The following is a 20,380-nucleotide window of genomic DNA, read 5'->3' as shown; positions in this document are numbered from 1 at the left end:
TAATCTAAAAACTTGATCATTTCTGTTATGCAAATAATAAAAAATTACATGCTGAGTTTGTGTGTATTCCTCGTGATGATCACCTGCTACATTCAAATTACCACAAAGTGTGAGTGCACAAGTCCTGCTGGCTTTTCAACAATACAAACATGTACTTGTAATGAGGCCCTATGTATATGTCGAATATAGCTTTAGGGTATGATGACTATTTTACCAATAATCAGTATTTTAAAGACCAGCTGTATGAAATTGTATTTTACTCACTGTAGTACAATTAAACAATCAAATCTACATATATTCATGCAAAAGTTTGGACAATGCCTCATATCTTAAGATCATATATCATTATAATGTATATACAGTATTTTCAAGAATTAATGTAAGTACAACTTTAAGGTAGATCTGCACTTTGCTTTTTAAGCATTTCCATTTCATGCTACTTTACATGTCTCTCTTTTTTTTTACTTTTTCCTAAAACTACATTTTCTGACAGTTGTATTACTTGTTCCTTACATACAGGGCATTGTATGATCTCTTTTTGAAATATTAAACTATCCAACAATGTATGTAAAGTAATTAAAATCAGCCCCAATTTGACCTTTTTCGCCTATTTTACATTGTTTTTACACGGAGTACCCCCTTCCACGACACTGTGGTAGTCCCATAGACTGTTTATAAGAAAAGGCAGTTCCTAAACCTGACAGACACGCTTCTAACTACATTATTGGCTGAGGGGAAAAAAAGAAAAACACATCCACCACCACATTTTTGGTAATTGCGCTTTAATAGTATGTCATTCGAATCCCGCGCACTGATTGGTCAATATTGTATCTTGCACGCCCTCTGTAGTTTCAAACTGCTCGATGATTGGTTCTCTTAAACGTCACTACGCTCTTTTCGTTTTTTTCTTCTTTTTCACTGCTGCGACCGCATTGCTACAAAGTTTACAGTCGACACGCTTGAATGTTGCTGGCAGAGTTTGTTTTTAAATCGTATTACACTGTAGCAGTGCCCAGGCTGTTCTTGGTACATTTCAGTTCGTCTTCATGGTATTGAAAGCCGCGGTGTATGTTCTGAGGGACGATAAAGACTCGATTACCCGCATGGGAGCACAGAGTTGAGCGTCGCATTTGCTGTTGTGGTAGACTAGTCGGTGTAAAGGTGGATGTTGAGTGTTGCTCCCACGTTACATGTGCTTTTGTTGTTTAGTTTACATACAGTGTTGCGTTACAGAGCTATAGTGATATCCAGTATTTTTCTTACTTTAAAATGCGTCTGCATGGTAGAAGTGTAAACCACCACGTGTTAATATTTTAGTGTGGAGATTGTTCTCGTAACATAGGACGTTTTTTTTTCTTTACAATTTAGGCGAAACGTGACCAAATCCCACATATTGTGTCTAGAGCAACATGCCTATTAGGCGTTTTGGGGGTCATAAGTCTCTGGTCTCTCACTCTCATACTCCGAAGTTGTCGTATGGTTACACGAAAATGAACATGTCAAGAAGTGGATACCGTGTTTTTTCTGCCAACTCTACGACTGCCTGTACCGAGCTGGCCAAGAAGATCACAGAGTGAGTGATTAAACGATACTGCCATGATTATTGCCATTTAATGTCTGTCATTTTGAGGATTGGCCTGTCTTTGTTACATATTTAGAGTACATCTGCTCCAGAAACCGACCTTTCGACCACACTTTGTCTCAGAGCAAGTTCCATACAAATGTCATTTACAGCCTTTAACTATCTCACAGCTGGTACGAATCCAAAATCAGTGACATCATCAATTCATGTAGTCCACATTTGAGTTCCTCACAATCACTGAAAACGAGGAAGCTCATTAAAATCCATATTTTTTTTTAAAACAAAGTGACCTCTTGTTCCTAATATATATATATCATATAATCATATCATCACATCATATCATATAGCCCATCTTAAAGATTATAATTTAAAAGTCAGTGCTATGCAGAAATGGATTCATGGGCTATACCATTGAATAATATGTAAACATTTTTAACACCAACAACATTAAAAGATCATTTTAATATTAAGGAAGCGAAAAGCTAAGTTAAGTAGCTACATATCAGATGCTAACTTGTATAGTGAGTTTTGTTTTACCATTGCTGTGAAGATCAGATCAGTCCAAAAGAAAGCCATAATACAGAAATGGATTTTTTCCATTGTTGAGACCATAAGGTGTCAATGTTTTTAAACAGTATGTCCCATCTAATTGCCAACCTTTCTCAGGATAAAAACCTTATGAATGCCAAGTAGCAATGAAATGGGGTGATTCTTTTCTAAGTTTCTTCAGAAACCATAGGGTAACTCATGACACTTAAACCACATGTTGTCCACAAGATGTTGGTGTGATTGCACAAGACATTGTGATAAATAACATATTTCACATAGGTTCAACATCAGTGTAATAAAAGAAAGTAGGAGTCACACCACAAAATTGAAATATAATTAAAAACATAATTGGGTTGGACAGGAACAGCATTGTAACCCACACAGCAACAAGTTGTTTTTCAGCTTTCAAAAGATTCAGAAGCAACAACAGTAACAGATTTAGTGGTAAGAATAAACCTGAAAGAAAACTCATTTCTATATGAGTGCTTGTGAATGTTCTAGCATTTCGAGAATAGTTTGGTTCGATATATTATTTGTCTGATCTCTTACAAACACAACACTGTTGACTTGTCACTTACACCTACAACTTCCACTGAAACAAGGCTTTGCTTAAGTACTTAATACTTAGTTAAACTGCAGGCCGAATTTGCTTGGGATAGACTTCTGTATTGTTTTATTAGTATAAATAAAGATATATTGTATATTGCCTGTGTAGTCCTTTACTCTGTGGTTACAGTTGGTGTCACTTCTTTCTATCTCAAATCATGATGTAAAACTTGCTATGAAATTGTAACTAGTTAAAAACATTTCAAATATAAATTGAAGCATCGTTTGCTTAATTTCCTTTGGGATTAATAAAGTATCTATCTCTCTATATTAACCATTAATTCAAAGACCGCAACCAACTGAGAGTTTCTCCTTCTCTTTCTTGATTGTAACCACAAAATATTTGCTGTTGAAAAGTAAGGTAAAGAATGTAGTAAAGAATATGTCAGCCTTTGAGAAATGGAAGCATTTCCCCCTTAATCATCATTGCACTTAAAAGTAAAGTTGCAAATAAGCTACTCACTATGCACAAGGCTATACAGTGAAGATGACAGAATTGTTGTATTAGATTATGACTAATCTGGGTTCTTGTCTTCTTGGTGTTGGTGTGGTAGGTTCAAAGGACCAGTCAGTTAGAATCATTGTGATGAAAGGAGTGTACTGTGCAGACACTGCAGGACAGAGATACTGTACTCTGGATGTTACTGTGACAGCCACACATTATTCTGGCAGTGATTCATGGGGCATTCGAAATGAGTAGTAAAACAAACAATACTAAGTATAATGCATCTGAATGATAGACAATGAGACTGAGGATGGGGAATAATGTGTTTGAAATTCTTATGAAAACATTGACAGACTGACCTAGATCTCTGCAAACATCAATATTCTCTCTTGTTGTTTGACTGTTGAAATCAGGGAACCACTATGTTTTTCTCAGCCCTGCAGACTTGTCAGACAGCCAAACAGAAGTTGCACTGCCCCCACAGTGAAAAAGAGCTTAGTTTTCTCGGTTTTCATTGTTTGACAACATTGCAAAACATTTATTAGGGAGATTATATTCACTCTGGAGCCTTGTTGTTTTCTTATGGAGCAAAGGTTAAATAACAGCATGAGCACACAGAAAATGTTAATGAATACTGTCCTGAACATTTACTGAGGTGTACACGTGGTGCATGGGCTGTGTGTAAATACCTCTTTAATTAAAGTGTTCCTTTTTTTAATAACATGTTATTCTTCACTGAATGTGACAAATAGAAAGTAGATCATAAGCCTGCAAATTGAGTTGCATTTACAATAATCTTGGAGCCTTCCCTTGTTAGATCAGTAGATCTATGAACCAGGATGGTGGGCAGGCCCCATATTATTTGATATTTCTTTTTATTTATCTGCTGCTTTAATGCACAGTAGTTCATAATAGATGACGGCACTATACCAAATATTGGAACAAGTTTGAGAAATGTGGCAGACATACCACTGTCACCAAGCCAAGCCCTCACTCATCTGTGGCGTGCCTTAAAGGGCTGTCAAGTTCATGCTCTGTAATTGGCACTATTATGTCATGGTTTGCTTATAAAATTCACAGCATACTTTCCTGCCCAAGGCACAGCTCTATTCATAGTGGGCTTGTTCAAACTTTGACTTGATGCTGCAAAACTATTAAGGCCAATATCAACTTAGTGTCTGTTTAAGCCAAGTGCTTTTTGTGGATTATGTGATGTGTTTTGAAGCTGTAAATAGATTAACAGCCTTATTACACTTATTACACTGCTGAACCTATTAAAACTTTAAATTTGTAGGCTTGCTTCATGACTGCCACATTTCTTTCAAATTACTACCAGCAAACTAAACGTAACCTGTGGAGTTTTTTTTGTAAACAAATAAATTGTTTACATTCAGTGTATTTCACTAAAATGCATTGAGTATATCTTTGATGTCTAACAGAACATATTGAATGCATTTCCTTCCACATAAAATTATTGCAAAGCCAATATTTCTGAGGTAAGACATTTATTGATCTGTTGGCGCTACCAGCTGTTGATCAGCAAAATAGCTGGTAATGACACTAGCAGGAATGTATACTCATGCACATGCATGGATGATACTTTTGGTACTTTTAATCTCAGTCACTTGTAAATTCATGGCTATGATAGTTTGGTTTGGAGCTAGAGGAAAAGTGAGTCAGATTCAGCCTATAAAGATCATCAATGTTTGCAGTAGTTGGTGAGCTATTTCAGCCTGAACCATAGTGGTCAGGCCACTAAGTATTATGTCAGGAAGCAAAGAAAAACAAGCAATTTTACATATTTGAGAAGCCATGACATGCAAACCTTTTAGGTTTTTAAAAAGATTTTTAATGACTTGGATGGTTTGTCAATTATAGTAGTTTGATTCATTTTCTTTTAGTCATCTAATTGCTTCAGCCCTGTTGTTGTTTAGATTGATCAACATACAAGCTGCTAATCACAGTAAAAGCCTTCATAATAATATGAGTAAACTTAATATGGCATGACTGGACATGTATATAGTGAGACATAATAACCCCCATACTGTATTTCCATAAGTTTCAAAGGGACGTGTTTGTCCTGAACATTGCAGGGTCATACTCCCGGGTTGGCAGCTTGTCCAGTCCAGAATGATTTAAAGACAGTCTAGTACACGCCATAACATTCTTTAATTAATGAATTACAGATAGGTCTCTGTATGTGTTTTAACACAGTGTTGCCTGTTTGTTTTTCCCAGACGCTTGGGTGTGGAGTTGGGAAAGTCTGTGGTTTATCAAGAGTCAAATACAGGTAAGGCTGAGAAATATCCATCAGGTCACTCATATATCCATGTTGGATGTCTTTTTGGTTTTGTGACATCTTACATGGCTTGAACCTACAGTGATTGTGTTTTTTATTTTGCTTTCAGAGACCAGAGTGGATGTGAAAGAGTCTGTTCGTGGACAAGACATCTTTATCATTCAGACCATTCCCAGGTGAGGCGGAGACAAGCTCTTTATGATTCAATGTTTTTGGTCTTCAGCCTTTTTTCGTGTTCACAATTAGTCCTATCACTATGTGTAGAGGACTATCACCCACCTCGGCAGTTCTAATCAGCTTTCTTAACCTCCTTTTGGCTTATTTCCTTGATTTTTATAGTCCACAGATGTACTATTGGTTCAAGTCTCACCAAGTCAGTCATCCTTGTTTCTGACAGCGGCAGGCAGCTGATTTTAGTTTAAAAATAACACACTACTTCAACAGCTTGGCACCAAATAGCAGACTATATTGAACTTCTAGCAAGCCAAACACCCATATATTTTGCTGGAGTTGATGAAGATCAAAGTAACTAAAATGAGAGTGAATAGTGGAATTTAATCATCAGGTGGCAAGAAACATTACTTAGTAAAATCTTGTCAACTGTGGTTGCTATGCTTCAGGTATGTTTTTTTTTTTTTTTTACAGTTACAGATCCAATTCAAATGAAGCTTTGCTAGAGGGTAAAACAGGGAAGGAATCATGTAACTGTAATCATGTCACTTCAACCAGTTTAGTCTCCTGTTTGTCATTGTTAATAAGTTATTTGCTATGTTGAAGATGGAGGCTCCTACAGATAACCTGGAGGGAATATCACATTTTTCCAGCAGGACACTGACCTGCCTGTGTGGGAACTTTGGTTTCAACAAGCTATCAACAATCATAATCTCTCCACAGTACAGTGTTTTTGTTGTTAGTTAGTTAGGGTGTTCATTTAAAAATATCATGTAAGCAAATGTGGTTTTCCTGCTTTATAATGAGGTCATGTTTAGTTTGGCAGTCAGCTATGTGTTTCCTTTGTTACAACTAGATAGTCAAATTACAACAACCATTAGCTTGTGAGGTAGTGCTGATAAATTAATTAAAATTGTATCAAAATGGAAGTATGGCCTACCACAATTTTCAAGTTACAGGTGGTGCAAAAATGTTTATGGAGAAATGTGCATCAAAATACCATTTTAGATTAAATAATATCATACTGCAGAGATGTCTTGCCCTACACATCATATTCTACTTAAGAAAACATCTTTTCTACAGCTCCTCGCAAAAATAACACCATAATCATTTTAATGTTTTTCAATAAAAATGAGAATAATGATGTAAAAATTATCAATCCCTGGAATATCATAAATCATATCGCAATTGCAGTATCAGAGAAAGTAATTGCAATTAGATATTTTTTTGAAATGTTGAGCCTTATTTTGAGGTTATTTTGGCTTGGGGCAAAAAGCTGGTTATGGGTGGAGTCCAGCAACACGCCATGTGAAAACAATGGTTGATAAAACAGGTTAGTCTTTGCTTCAAACTGTTAATTCTATGTACACAGGTTTATGGGAGCATGATCTTGTAAACATTCAGCTGCTGGTCAGCCATTCCCCATCGCCTCAAAGTATTTGCACACCTGTTCAGGGCTGTTGCAGGCTGTGATATCTAATGCAGTCTCTTGAATTTCATCTGTTGTTTCTCAGAGATGTCAACACGGCAATCATGGAGCTGCTGGTTATGGCTTATGCCTTGAAGACATCCTGTGCCAAAAACATCATTGGAGTCATCCCCTACTTTCCTTATAGCAAGCAGTGCAAGATGAGGAAGAGGGGATCTGTTGTCTGCAAGCTGCTAGCATCCATGTTAGCTAAAGCTGGTATGAACTATCATTAATAAGTGGCTGTTACTGCAAACAACTTGGTTACTGTCAGTAAACTGGATTTGTGAGCAAGAAACCTGGTTTCCATAACCTGGGGGTATGGTGTTAGAGAGACTTGATTTCCCTATTGTACATTTTTCCCAGAGAAAGGCGATTTCTCAGCCATTTATTTTACATTTTTCTAAATATTTTACATGTATGCATGTGAATGACAGAGCAGAGTGGTAGAAGGAGAGGTATGATTATTATCCATAGCAATGCCTCCTTGTATTCAAAATAATCTGCATAATCTTATCTGAAGTCTGACTAAATGATTATCTGTTTGCTCATTATGCAATACATTTCCATACCAAAGGAGGTGTGAAAAAATATATTTTATACAACTATAAGTCCAGAAATATGTTCTAAAGCCATACTAACCCATATACATATTCTCTAATCCTGCAATCCATGTATGTGACTTTTTGTTGTTGCAGGGCTAACTCACATCATCACTATGGACCTCCACCAGAAAGAAATCCAGGGCTTCTTCGGCTTCCCTGTTGACAACCTGAGAGCTTCCCCGTTCCTCATCCAGTACATTCAGGAGGAGGTGATGCTATACTAAACTGCACACACTCTTCTTTGTTATAGCATCACAATGACAATTGCTATACTCTACATCAATTCATTTTTGGTACTGGTTCACAGTTAAAGCTATTTTATATTCTTATATTCTTTCACATGCTGTATGGTTAAAGGTCAGGTTGTATTCTAGCACTGAAGAGTATTTTTGTCTCCCCAGATCCCAGACTACAGGAATGCCATTATTGTTGCCAAGTCCCCGTCAGCTGCCAAGAGGTAGGGACACTCAGAGCTTGCTCGTGCTGACATACTTAAGTTTTCTAGTTGCCTGCTCTGTTTTATGCCCATGACTCTCTTCTCTTACTGTGATAGTGACGGTTTCCCTCTTATAAGTCCTACTCTCTTTTGCCCATGTATTTGTTTGTATGTTTTGTTTTTGTCAGTTTCTTTGACTTTTATGTGTCTGCGTGTCTGTCTCAGAGCTCAGTCCTACGCTGAGAGGCTGCGGCTCGGATTGGCAGTGATACACGGGGACGCTCATCATTCAGAGTTAGACATGGTTGATGGTCGACACTCTCCCCCCTTGTCCCGCACCACCACAGGACACACCGGCCTGGAGCTGCCATGTAAGACACACAATGCCGCCAAGTGCATATTCACAAGTTTCTCTGTCTCTATTTGTCTTTCATGTTTGCTTTTTCTGCAAGTTTTGCTAGTTATTTGCAGACTTTCCTTAAGGTGTTACTGAAAACAAATTTAGTTTTATGATTGGATTTGTTTTCAATTTCAAAACATTTTTATGCTCAAGAACACACATGTCCACTGTATATGTCCACTGTAAAAACAATGCACGTCTTTTACATCATGGTGACTAGTACTAGGTGATATTACCATATCCTGATATTTGTCATTTTATATCCCAATAACAATACCTATCCTGATATAGCACATTATAATTAATTGAATATATTGTTGGTCTGTGCCCCAGCCCCTCACCTATTGTCTGTCAATCCCAATCCTGTGCAGATTAAATTAAATTACTCTTGTTTTTTTACTCTGGGAGTTTTTATTGCACTTATAGTAACATAACAAGTATAGTTGTCATCAGCTTGTCTGCTTCCCCTGGCTCACTGTCTCTCCTGTGTGTGCAGCACACATACAGAGGGTTCAGCACCGCCCACGGGTAGAGTAGAGAAGGAGAGTAGCATGACCATTAATCACAGCAAAACATAGCAGAGACTCACTATGAGCTGAAATGAAACGAGTACACATACATTTGGTAAATAAAATAAAAACAGTCTCTAATGTTTTGCTGTCATTTATGGTCGTTGTCTTGCTGCTTCTGTCGTCCCCTCTGCTCTTTCCCAGTTCAGGCGGGGCCGAGCCCTCCATGTGTTCAGCGGCAGAGACAGACAGCGGTAGAGTTGACAACAACTAAACTCGTTATGTTATTGTAAGTACAATAAAAGCTTTGTGGGTAAAAAGCCAAGAGTAGTAATCTTCACAAAAGATGGGTAGACTCAAAGAGTGAGAAGAATGAATGCCATGGTACTGTACGTGGCCATCTGTTGCTCACATGTCTCTAGACATAGCAATTATGAACCCAATTTATTTGTATAAATGGTTAAACATAACTACTCACAGATCTGTAGATCTTTTGTTATATTACTTACCATGATCTTTATAAGATCCAAAATCCAATCCAAAGCAAAAATATCTCTTGGTGAATAGTGACCACGATCGACAAATGTGGGATAATGGAACATGCTAAAACATAGTGCAGCATGAGTAGAGAAGAGTGATAGAGTTAGTGAACAGTAATGCCACATACATGGCAATATCTATCAGAAATCTATCTTGCTCACATTGGCTAATATTTGCAACCATTAGTTCCTGGTCATACCAGACCAAATAAGGCTGTAGCAACAAAATCCCTCAGTGTACTGAATTGATTGAATTGGGTTATATACTGCTTGTGAATTCAACTTTTTATTTGGAGGAGTCTGTTTCCTCTTTCAAACATTACATAATTTTGCTTTAAGACTGGGAGCAGGGTTGACCTTCGCTCACAGTCTCTTCCTTATGCTGACTAAAATGTCCAGCGTAAGACACGAGTAATGAGAAAGCTGACCCTGCAGTCACACAGACACACACAGTTTTCTTAGTTCTTTCAGGTCAGCCCTACCCCAGGGATTGTGGTAGCCAGCTGTGAAATACTGCAGGCAGTGCCTGACATTGCCCCTTTTTCTTACTCAGCCAGATTTATCCCCCCACCTCATCACATGTTATCCTGCCTGCTCTCTTTTCAACTGAATTTTACATCCACCTCATTCTGCCTCTTGACTGGGAAATGTGTTTTATGTCAGCTTTCTATTTCTCTTTTCCAGCCAGTGCGGAATCACGCTCATTCCAGCCATCTCTCTCTTCACACTTGAATCACTAATGTAGAATTTCAATTCATGGTACAAAAAAGTTTCTAACCTCTGAATACAGTTGTGGGATTATGACGCTCCTTTTCAGAAAAGCAATAGCTTATTTTGGACATTGTTGAGTGTGTTGTAGTATTTGTCTGTGATAGCATTATGTCTAATTGTACCATTTTAATACCTTTTGTATGTCCGTCCTATCTTTTACCAACAGCAGGCATCAGACATACAGTCCCTTTCCCTGGGATAGAGCTCCCAAGTATGACCATGATGCTTGAATCCATTTTTGCTTCCTGTTGATTTTTTATTCCTACCTGCATGGAATGACAGGATGCGTTACTAAGGGCTTCCTCTTCCTTTTACAACTGGACAATCATGAATTATAATGAAACGGCCCCTTTTTAATAGATGTCGATTAACACTGGTCAGGATACTAACATCAACTTGTGGAGAAATGGAAAACAAAACCACTTTTTTTCCCTTGCAGATAAACTGCCATAGATACTTGTTTCGGGAAAAAACATAAGCGTTGATGGATTGGGCAGTGAAAACAGTGAGTGGAGATCAAAATGTTTTTCTGCAGCAAGCAGCTGTATTTGGTGAAAAAGCTTTGATAAACCCAATGTACACTACTTGCTTAGCAAACATCACAAAGAAAATTAGAATGTAGTTGCTGAATATTTTGAAGCATTTAGGAACTTAAGACCCAAATATTTCCACCCAGAGGTGAAGAGCAAAACAGAGCTAATGGAGAGCAAGTGTTGGACTTAAATTAATGAGGTGGACACAGACACAACTCCATGTCTTGTATTTGTATAAATAGACAACTGTTTACTTAGCATAATGGCTTTGTAAGGTAATACTATGTCAGTGTTGTGTTTATTACTTGTTCCACCGCAGCTGGGAGGCCAACACTGCTGTAAGTAACACCAGTCAGGTCATTTATATTATTGGCTGATTTTGATTGGTGCCCAGTTAAGAATAGCTCTTTTTCTTAGAGTTAAGTGGCTCCTGTTTTAATATGCTCATGTTTAAAAATTAAAATAGCTGCAGCACATCATGTTAGCCTCAACATTACTTTTTATTGCCATTTATGAAAACAATTCAGAAGCAGTTAAAGTGAGGAGATTTGTTGCACTACATGTAATTACTGCATTTGAATTGACAATATTTCACTGTCCTGCAAGTCCAGGTCTGTGAATATCTCACCCCAGTGCAGGAAACATGCCAGTTCATTTTAATTTTTGCCTTTTTCTAGAGCTAAATTGAAGCTGCCTTGAATTGATGGCCTTCTTATTGACGTCAGGTATTTCACACACTGGCCCCCTGCTTACCTTTGAGGTTATGAAGCAATCAGGACATACATTATTTTTTCAAACTATGTTCTATTCCCTGCACATTACCTTTCTGTGCAGTAAAATCTGTGAATCAACAGGAATCCAAGGGGCATAGTTTTTGTTGTAGGAGCTTAAATCTGAGTCAAATAGGGGATTTTTTTTATTTGCAAAGAGATTCAAATGAATGAGGAAATGAAACACTTTGAACTTTCCTGTCCCAGACTATGCTGTTAAAGCCATCAGGTTGCTCTATTGACAGCAGTACATGTCTGTTTGTACTTTCCTTTTGGCAAGGCAAAGGGAAAATACTTCACATTATTAAGATTATGAGGTAAAAATCATTTTGCCCCAAGATAATTGTTGGAAGCTCTCAGCCTCGCATCCTCTCAGTTGAAATGATGTTGGTTCTTGTAAAATTAAGATTCATTACTGGAGTGACAAATTATGACACGGACAATATGAGTAATGTGTTGTTTTTTTAGTCATTGTAGATCTCAGTCCTCAGGCTGCTAAAAGTTAACATTTAGGAGGTTGTATAGAGCCTGAAGACTGATTTGAGACATGAAACACTACATAATTGATTTTCTTTATAATGACTCATGCCAATTAATTCAATTAGATTTGCGTTATGGAATCAGACATAAATTTGAACAGTGCTGATTAAGAACCAGATATTGTTGTTCATTCATTGCTTTTAATGAACAAAATCATGCTGCAAATCCGCAAACAATACAATCCTGGCCTGACTGTTCATGTTTTCCAGTTTCTGTTTTGAGTTGTAGGTTCCCTAACTGTTTGATTCATTTTTATGAAAAAATCAGCAATTTGATTATAGTTTTCTAGGTTTCTTTCCATCCAGAAACCTGTAATCATTCATAAACATGTTTACATGCACAGAAGCCTTGCTGGATGGTCTGTGATGAATATTGGAACTGACCTCTGAACATGGCTTGCTTTTGTTTGGAGGAAGGTTTTGGCATGACTCACAGGCACCTGGGTTGATTTATTACTTGAAATCCGACCAAGTACTTTATGCATTAGTATATGCCTGTTTGGTATCAGCAACTTCTATTTGGGGGACTATAAGCAAGCTCAAAGATAAGTTACTCTTTTTGTAACAGGGTAGTTACAAATAATGATCGACTCTGGTCTGGTGGTTCCTAAAAGAGGCTCAGTTCCATACTCCCTTCTTCCTCTACCGCCATACCAGAGTGGCTGCTTGCAACTACACCATATAAATACTCTTACTGTAAGTCTTGTGTTGAATTGAGCATAAGCACAAATTTGTCCCTCAAATAACTTTATTTATTTTGCCAAAAACAGTATAATGCCCAAAATCAGTCAAATGCCCTGAAGTCGTCGGATTGGTGCTGTGGTAGCTGAAAGCTTGTGGAGTCAAGCTGTCTTGCATGATGTTTGGAGGTTTTAACCACCCTTCTCACCTAATCCCCTTGCCCTCAAGAATCCACTCCTGATTGTGATTGAAAGATCCTTTCTTTCCTGATAACAATGTTCCTTTTTATCTGTCTTTCAGTGATGATGGCAAAGGAGAAGCCACCTATCACTGTTGTTGGAGATGTAGGAGGCAGAATTGCCATCATTATTGTAAGACCCCTAGATTTTATGTTATTTACTTTTATTCTTACAATTCAGGATTTCATTCCTCATACTAAAACATAGGACCTCAGAAACAACTGCATTGGTAAGATATAGTAAGAGGAATGGATTTAATTATTGGGTAATCCTATGTCATGATAAGGACACATATTAAATCATTAAGGTAAATGACTTGCTTAATTGATATGCAAATGTATGGGATGGAATGTTTTCTGTTCAAACACACAAAAAAAGGCACCTCTTAAACTAAATACTTAACTAAACCCACTTTCTCAGGATGACATCATAGATGAAGTGGAGGACTTTGTTGCAGCAGCAGAAATCCTGAAGGAGAGGGGAGCCTACAAGATCTACATCATGGCTACACATGGCCTGCTGTCTGCAGAGGCACCAAGACTAATAGAGGAGTCTGCTATTGATGAGGTAAAATTATGTGTAGCTGGCAAAATTATCAACTGTATCATCCTTTGACCTTCCACTGAAGTTATAATTCACAGATACATGGGCAAAAACTATATTAAATGCGTTTAATATGTTAAAACTGCCACTGCTAAACTGGTTTATTTACATCGGGAAATGAGAGGCAGAGAAACATTATTTGTCCTCCTAAATGTCAAAGTCTTCATTTCTGGTTCTGCTTAATAATGTCATATGGTAGGAAGTTGGAGAGTGCACTGATGTAACAATTTGTTTTAATAACATATTTGATCAATTAAAAAACATTTTAGTAACATTGAGATGCAAACTACTAAGAGTTGAATATTAAACAATTTGACATTCTGTCAATATAATACACTGATTTTTTTTTTGGAAGTATCCATTAATATAGACCTTGTCAAAACATCAGCTGTGTTGGTAAGATGCAGTGTGATAATTGGCTGTAATTATTGGTGAGTTATAAAAGTGAATTTTTCACATATTAAATCATAAAATTTACTTTGTTGTTGGTTTGTTTATATGCAAATGTATGTGGTATCTTCCATGTGAGATTTATTGGTTGTTGTCCATGTGGTATTTTTCTTGCAGTGATAAATCCTTGAAACCAGCAAATAAAGCTTCACTAATGAATTGCTCATGTTTTGAATAACACAAATGTAGAAAATCAAGTTCAGAATTAGCTACATGGTTGGTTTTATTTGCCAGTGTTAGCAAAGGTGTACAGATTGTGTACAGATTTTGTGCAGCTTGAAAAAAAGGTTGCAGCATTGCCTGAGAGACAACACTCAGGGCATTAAAGCCATGATTATAAAAGAAATCTGAAACGAATGGACTCTCTGATGTATTGCACCTCCAGGTGGTGGTGACCAACACTGTTCCCCATGAGGTGCAGAAGCTGCAGTGTCCAAAAATCAAAACTGTGGATGTGAGTATGATCCTGGCTGAGGCCATCCGGCGCATCCACAATGGAGAGTCCATGGCCTATCTGTTCCGCAACATCGCTTTAGACGACTGAGGCTACATACACACACATTCCCATACAAACCAGTCACACATGACCAATCACACACGAGGACCAAGAATCTACAGTTTACGGTGTGCTCTTTAACTTTATATTTCTCATAGTTTTTTTTTTCTGATCAACATGTTCATAGACATTTCCTCTTTTTACTGTATGTTGCATATGAAGCTACACAAACTGTGTCATTCCTCTTATATGTTACATAGTGGGACTGTACAAACAATACAGAGTTTGTTATTTCAATAATATATGCCCCCTACCATCTGGAGACATTAAATAGCACAACATAATGTATCATGTGTGGACTCTCAGTATTTGACATACTGAATTTGACAAATAAAGCTATTTCCCTTGAGAGAGTAAGTTGTCTTTTTTTTGTTTTTAAATTAAACACTTTTCTATGGTAAAAGTTTAGGTATACTTGAATAGCTCATAAGAAAACACCACAGCTTGCATTAGAAAGTATGGTTTGCATTTTGGCAGTGGAAGAGTGAGGAAATTCCTCCTAACTGTCAGAAAATGTGCAGTACAGCAGCTTCACGCCTCAAACTAAACTTTCAGTAGCAGTTTCAGTTACACAGGAGGCAGCTTGCTTTATGAAGCATAGAAAAGTATGAAATGTCACACTGCAGTATTCAGCTACACTTAAGTTAAAAATAATCATCAGAGAGCGGTTTGTCATTTTATGGTTGCAGTATATCATACAGTGCAGCACTTATCAGGAAACAACTCAGTGCTGGAAGAAAATTTGGTTATGCAGCTTAGATTGTTGTAATGTGCCTTGATTTATTTTTTCAAAAAAATTAAATCTGACCTTGTCATGCTGCGCGTGTGACATTATCTAGCACTAAAGGTAAATGAAGATTTTAATGCCTCTTAAAATAACAAGATGTACAATACAATTTTAATACACAATAGATGACCAGTTAGGATTATCTTTGTAATCCAGAGTTGAGGCTCTACCACTGTGGTTTTACAGTATATAATCACTGTAATTTAGCCTTTAAATTACATAATGGCTGACTATTATACCCAAATCTAACCTCCGATTCCTTAAAAACAAATTTAAAAATAAAGAAAAACATCACTGCCTCTTTACAAGAACAAAAAAGCTAGAATGTGTCAAATGCCAGCAAACAAATTAAACATTTCTTTGCTGCCTCATAGGTGACTCATTCACTAGCATATCTTACACATTGACACATGCCAGATGAAGGCTCAGACAGAGTAAATTTAGGCATTTGACACATTCTAGCTATTTTTATTCTTGTAAAGAGTCAGAAAATGTTTTAATTTTGCATTCTAGTAATCTCAATACACCAAAAATACAATTATAATTACATATAAGCAACACATAGCTGACATTTCATTACTTTGTTCAATAATCTTGCTGTGTTCAATCAAGGACCTTGAACTTGTTCTAAACGCCTCAGAGTTACTTTAATCTGCTGAGGAGCTTTGACCAAGTCCAGGGGCAAAGACATCTGACAAAACCAAGTCGTAATTGTATGAATGGCCTCCCTCACTGCAACTAAAATCTTACCATGGAGTTCTGATCAAAATAACAATGGTAAAGTGAACATTGTCTTTGTAAAATGCCTACTCTTAAAACTTTAGCTATCCATCTCTGACCTAGAATGAATCAAAATTAGAAGTCCATGTTATGAGATGACAAATCCACACACCTGAGTGACTGTGAAGCTGCTAGGCCTCCCTCCCTTCACAAATGAACAAGAGTACAGTGCGGAAGAATGTTTAAATGTGGACTGAAAGAGGAACTGCCCACAAACGTTTACCATGCCACTTCCTCAAATTAAAACAGGAAACTTGAGGGGGGGGGGGGGGGGGCTTGGACCTGAGCACTACAACTGTCTCTGCTCGGCAGGTTGCCTATAGGGGAACCATGTACATCTATTTCAGGAACTACACAATGGACCATTTTGTCAACCGGTTAGACAGGAGTACAACTGAACCATATGGTATTCAAATGTTATGTTACTGAGGGACAGTTGAGTATCTTTTGTGCAACTTTGACTACTGTCCCCTCAGACTTGGAGCTGGTTAGCAGAGGTAATGCTGCCTCCTTAACTGGGTTATCATTGAAAGATGCTTTCATCTTAAGTCTAAATTGTTTTCCAGGGATTGGAAGTGTGTTTGTGATATTTTCAGTTGACTTTAAACCTGTGTTTTCTGGTTCAAAATGGTCAGCTCTGATACACAACAGACTGTGTACACTGAGGCAATCCAATCACTCCAGACTAACGATGGACAATCAGCAAACAATCTTTGAAACTTGATGAAAACTTGAAGACTGATGAAATCGCAAAGCCCCCCGTCACTCAAAAATGTGTTCTGCTTCTTGTTGCTACAGTGGGATGTTTGAGCTTCACTGTGCAGAATGATGTATGTGCAGAGTTTAAGATAACAATGCTGTTTTCACATTAATCTTCTGAAAGGAGTGGGTTTCTCTGCGCTCACCTAATCTGAGTTTAAGGCCTGTAGGCCTTAGACATGACAACTAGTTTAGAGCCAAGTCTTGGGTAGTATTCAACTCAACACCATTTTGTGTAAGTGCACACACTGATAACAGACCTTTCAGTGATGTAGGAGGAATCTTATGTGCAGCAGTGAAAAATATTTGCATATTCATAGATTCTTGTTTTTAATGAGTGAGGAGTAAATGCAATTTTAAGGATTGAGGAATATTTGAACTTTTAATGTGGAAAAAACATAAATTATTACTGAAAGTAGACTATTTTATGTACATCCTAAAACATGTCTGGAGGGAATCTTTAAGACGATAGGAACACAGAGCGATGACGTTTGAGACAGCTAACTTGAACACAAAAGTCACTGACAATATAATTTTTCTCAAAACCTTAAATGTGCACATGTGAACATGAGTCAAACACAGGACATCTAATTGAAGGTACAACAATGGACACCAGGGTTACACATACAGTGAGCTTAGTTTTAGTTAGTGTAGTATGTGCTTTTCACCAACAGATGGCAGCATGGATTTTAATATACTGTAGGATTCTGATAGCTGAGAAAACCTGGTGCTCACGCTCCTGCAATATCTATATTTTTTACCAATTTTAGTCACTTTTTCCATTTATAGGATTAACAATAGAATCAGGAACTACTGCGGTGATACCCTTTGTTGACACTTGTGGGCTTGGTTTGCATTATTTTATGACTGCGTGGATGCAGGAGCAGTAATAGTGGAACTAGAAAGTGAACATGCTGGGACTCTAGCCAAGTAAACAGTAATCAATCAGTAATCAGTTTTGTAATGCATGAGTTGCATTGACAAATCAATTATCAATACAACTGCTTCTCATCGTCACTGTTCTGTATTTCAGAAGCACAGTTTTATCTTGTATCCCATTTTTGTGTTACACCAAAATATGCATTCCCTATAATAATCAGTTTGCACTAACACACTTTACACCAAAAGTAACACTTTGCATTTTTCTGACCCTGTGAAGAAAGAAACTCTCAAATGTACCATGAAAGTTCACAACTCCCTTTGGGAGGATAATAAGGATAATAATCATAACTCTTCCAGCTTTGGCCAAACTAGCAGCACTGCTATAACACAGTTTTACTATATTGTAATAGAATTCTATTTTTCCAACATGGCCCATGTCCCTGAAGTATCTTATGTTTGTTAATTATAGTCATTTATCAGAGGTACTATCATGAATCTCTTAAAGGAATTGTTTAATTGTAATGTAATTTACGATTTGGTTATTTACTTTTAGATACTTATATTCTTTACATAATTATTAGAAGTAAATTTTCTTTGACAATTTATAGATATCCTATACATCTAGTACATTAATATCAACAATTTCACACAACTAATTTCACTTTTTGTGCTTTATTTACACATTTAAATTCACATTACACTTACATGTGTTAATTAAACAACAAAATATTACCATTTGTGAGATGACAAAAAAAATTTGAATTTATAAACAAAAAATTGAATGCTGATTCCAAAATGAAAAAGTGCATTTATAGTCAATATTTGCATTTCACCACTTAAAAAACAATAATAATATCATTCTCAATTGCAAATACAAACTGAAATACAAAAAATGTAAACATTATGATGTGCTACAGGTGAATAAATACATTTTATATGAAAGATACGACTTTTGCACAAACCACATCACACACACACACACACACACACACACACACACACACACACACACACACACACACACACACACACACATATATATATGCACTTTTGCTTAGTAAATAATCTGTTTGCAACAGTTCAGACATCTTGACGTAGGTGAACATTTAAAAAGAAATCCAAAAGCTATACATTGATCTAATCACCAGCAGCATGTCTCCAAATATGCAGCAACAACATTACATCAAGTAAACAACTGAGCAATTAATGTCCTTTTTCTCCTCGTCATTTAATTCAGATTCATAATTATTCAGGTGGCAGTCTTTTCAAGGTCAGTCTTACTACCGTTCTGCTCCTCAGTTTATTCTCTTCTCAGTTATGAACCCTGAAGTGTCTGTATTGGTCCAGAATCAGTTACAGTATATCAAGTAGGCAACTCTTCACTTTACACCCACAATGACTTGAAGTCATATCTTTTTGACTCTCCTCTGTCCAGCAGCACTGCACATCATACCGTCTGTGCCTCTCATCTCTTGTCCCTTCATGACACACATTTCTTTTTCCCTGCCTCCCATTATGACAGAATACAGCTGTTGGTCTTGTTCATAGGTGGCCGGAAGTTGGTGTCTTTCGGGAAGGTCTCTCTGCGTCTGCGTAATGCGGGACTGAGGCGGCTAGGAAGGTTTGCTTGCTGCAGGAGCTCCTTGAACACCTCCACCACGTTGGCATTTTCCTTTGCAGAAGCTTCCAGATAACTGTTGTTCCAATCCATCTCTACCGTTGACAGCACATCGTCACTGGCCACCTGACGCTCATCTTTCCGGTCCACCTTGTTCCCCACCACCACAATTGGCGTGTACTTGTCTTCCTTGATCTCCAGAATCTCATCCCGAAGGCTCTTGACAGCCTCCAGTGACTCAGGGTCATTCACAGCGTACACCAGTGCGAAGGCGTCACTGTTTTGGATGGAGAGCTTGCGCATGGCTGGGAAGGAGTAGCTGCCACTGGTGTCAAGGATCTCCACAGTGATCTTGACCCCTCCAATGTCATACTCCTTGCTGTGTAGCTCCTCCACTGTGCGCCTGTGTTTGGGCTCAAAGGTGTCCTGAAGGAAACGCCGAATTAGGGCTGTCTTGCCCACTCCTGCTGCCCCCAGAAACACTATCCGCACCTGGGTCTTCTCTTTCACCTCCAGAGACATGCTGCTTTTTTATGACCTGGATGAGTGAAGAAAATGTCACAAAAACTGCCTAAATATACTCACTTCCCCTTAGTGGTTACAACAGTTTCTGTAAAACTTGACACTATCAATTTCAACACCTGTCAGACTTACTCTCTTCTTTTAAATAGTTTTTCCTTGAAAATTTTCCCCTCAGCAGTTTCTTGTGGACCTTCTTCTTAAGCTTCTTTTTTCTTTTTCACCTGCCACTTTATCAGGCTGGCAGCGGCTCTCTGTTAAAGCTCCTCACAGTTGCCTATTGG

General features: G+C 37.6%; 2 protein-coding genes across 3 annotated transcripts; one reads left to right on the top strand and one right to left on the bottom strand.

The window, feature by feature from the left end:
* Positions 1-933: 933 nt before the first annotated feature.
* On the top strand, positions 934-15,108 carry LOC133992128 (phosphoribosyl pyrophosphate synthase-associated protein 1-like). 2 transcript variants are annotated; one of them, XM_062430824.1, is made up of 10 exons: positions 934-1,573; positions 5,420-5,472; positions 5,591-5,657; positions 7,167-7,339; positions 7,819-7,934; positions 8,127-8,182; positions 8,387-8,532; positions 13,204-13,274; positions 13,563-13,709; positions 14,581-15,108. In XM_062430824.1, the coding sequence occupies exons 1-10, from the start codon at positions 1,410-1,412 to the stop codon at positions 14,737-14,739; spliced, it is 1,152 nt and encodes a 383-aa protein (XP_062286808.1). In that variant the 5' UTR covers positions 934-1,409; the 3' UTR covers positions 14,740-15,108. The 2 variants fall into 2 exon arrangements, with proteins under 2 accessions (XP_062286808.1, XP_062286817.1); XM_062430833.1 differs by lacking the exon at positions 14,581-15,108 and adding an exon at positions 9,275-9,359 and having other exon boundaries at positions 13,563-13,702.
* A 4,323-nt stretch (positions 15,109-19,431) lies between these two features.
* Positions 19,432-20,099, bottom strand: LOC133992143 (GTP-binding protein Rhes-like). Its single transcript, XM_062430845.1, has one exon. It carries the CDS (start codon positions 20,097-20,099, stop codon positions 19,473-19,475), a length of 627 nt encoding a protein of 208 aa, XP_062286829.1. The 3' UTR covers positions 19,432-19,472.
* Positions 20,100-20,380: the final 281 nt, after the last annotated feature.

Source organism: Scomber scombrus, chromosome 2, assembly GCF_963691925.1.
Source record: "Scomber scombrus chromosome 2, fScoSco1.1, whole genome shotgun sequence".
Taxonomy (NCBI): Eukaryota; Metazoa; Chordata; class Actinopteri; order Scombriformes; family Scombridae; genus Scomber; species Scomber scombrus.
Note: the sequence above shows the minus strand (reverse complement) of the source record. Positions and strands in the feature narration are given on the sequence as shown.

Excerpts from the sequence above, each read along its gene's own strand:
- LOC133992128 (XM_062430824.1), top strand. The coding sequence starts at position 1,410 with ATGCCTATTAGGCGTTTTGGGGGTCATAAGTCTCTGGTCTCTCACTCT. Across the intron at positions 8,533-13,203 it reads CACCGGCCTGGAGCTGCCAT|TGATGATGGCAAAGGAGAAG; the intron begins GTAAGACACACA and ends TCTGTCTTTCAG. Across the intron at positions 13,275-13,562 it reads GCAGAATTGCCATCATTATT|GATGACATCATAGATGAAGT; the intron begins GTAAGACCCCTA and ends CCACTTTCTCAG.
- LOC133992143 (XM_062430845.1), bottom strand. The coding sequence starts at position 20,099 with ATGTCTCTGGAGGTGAAAGAGAAGACCCAGGTGCGGATAGTGTTTCTG.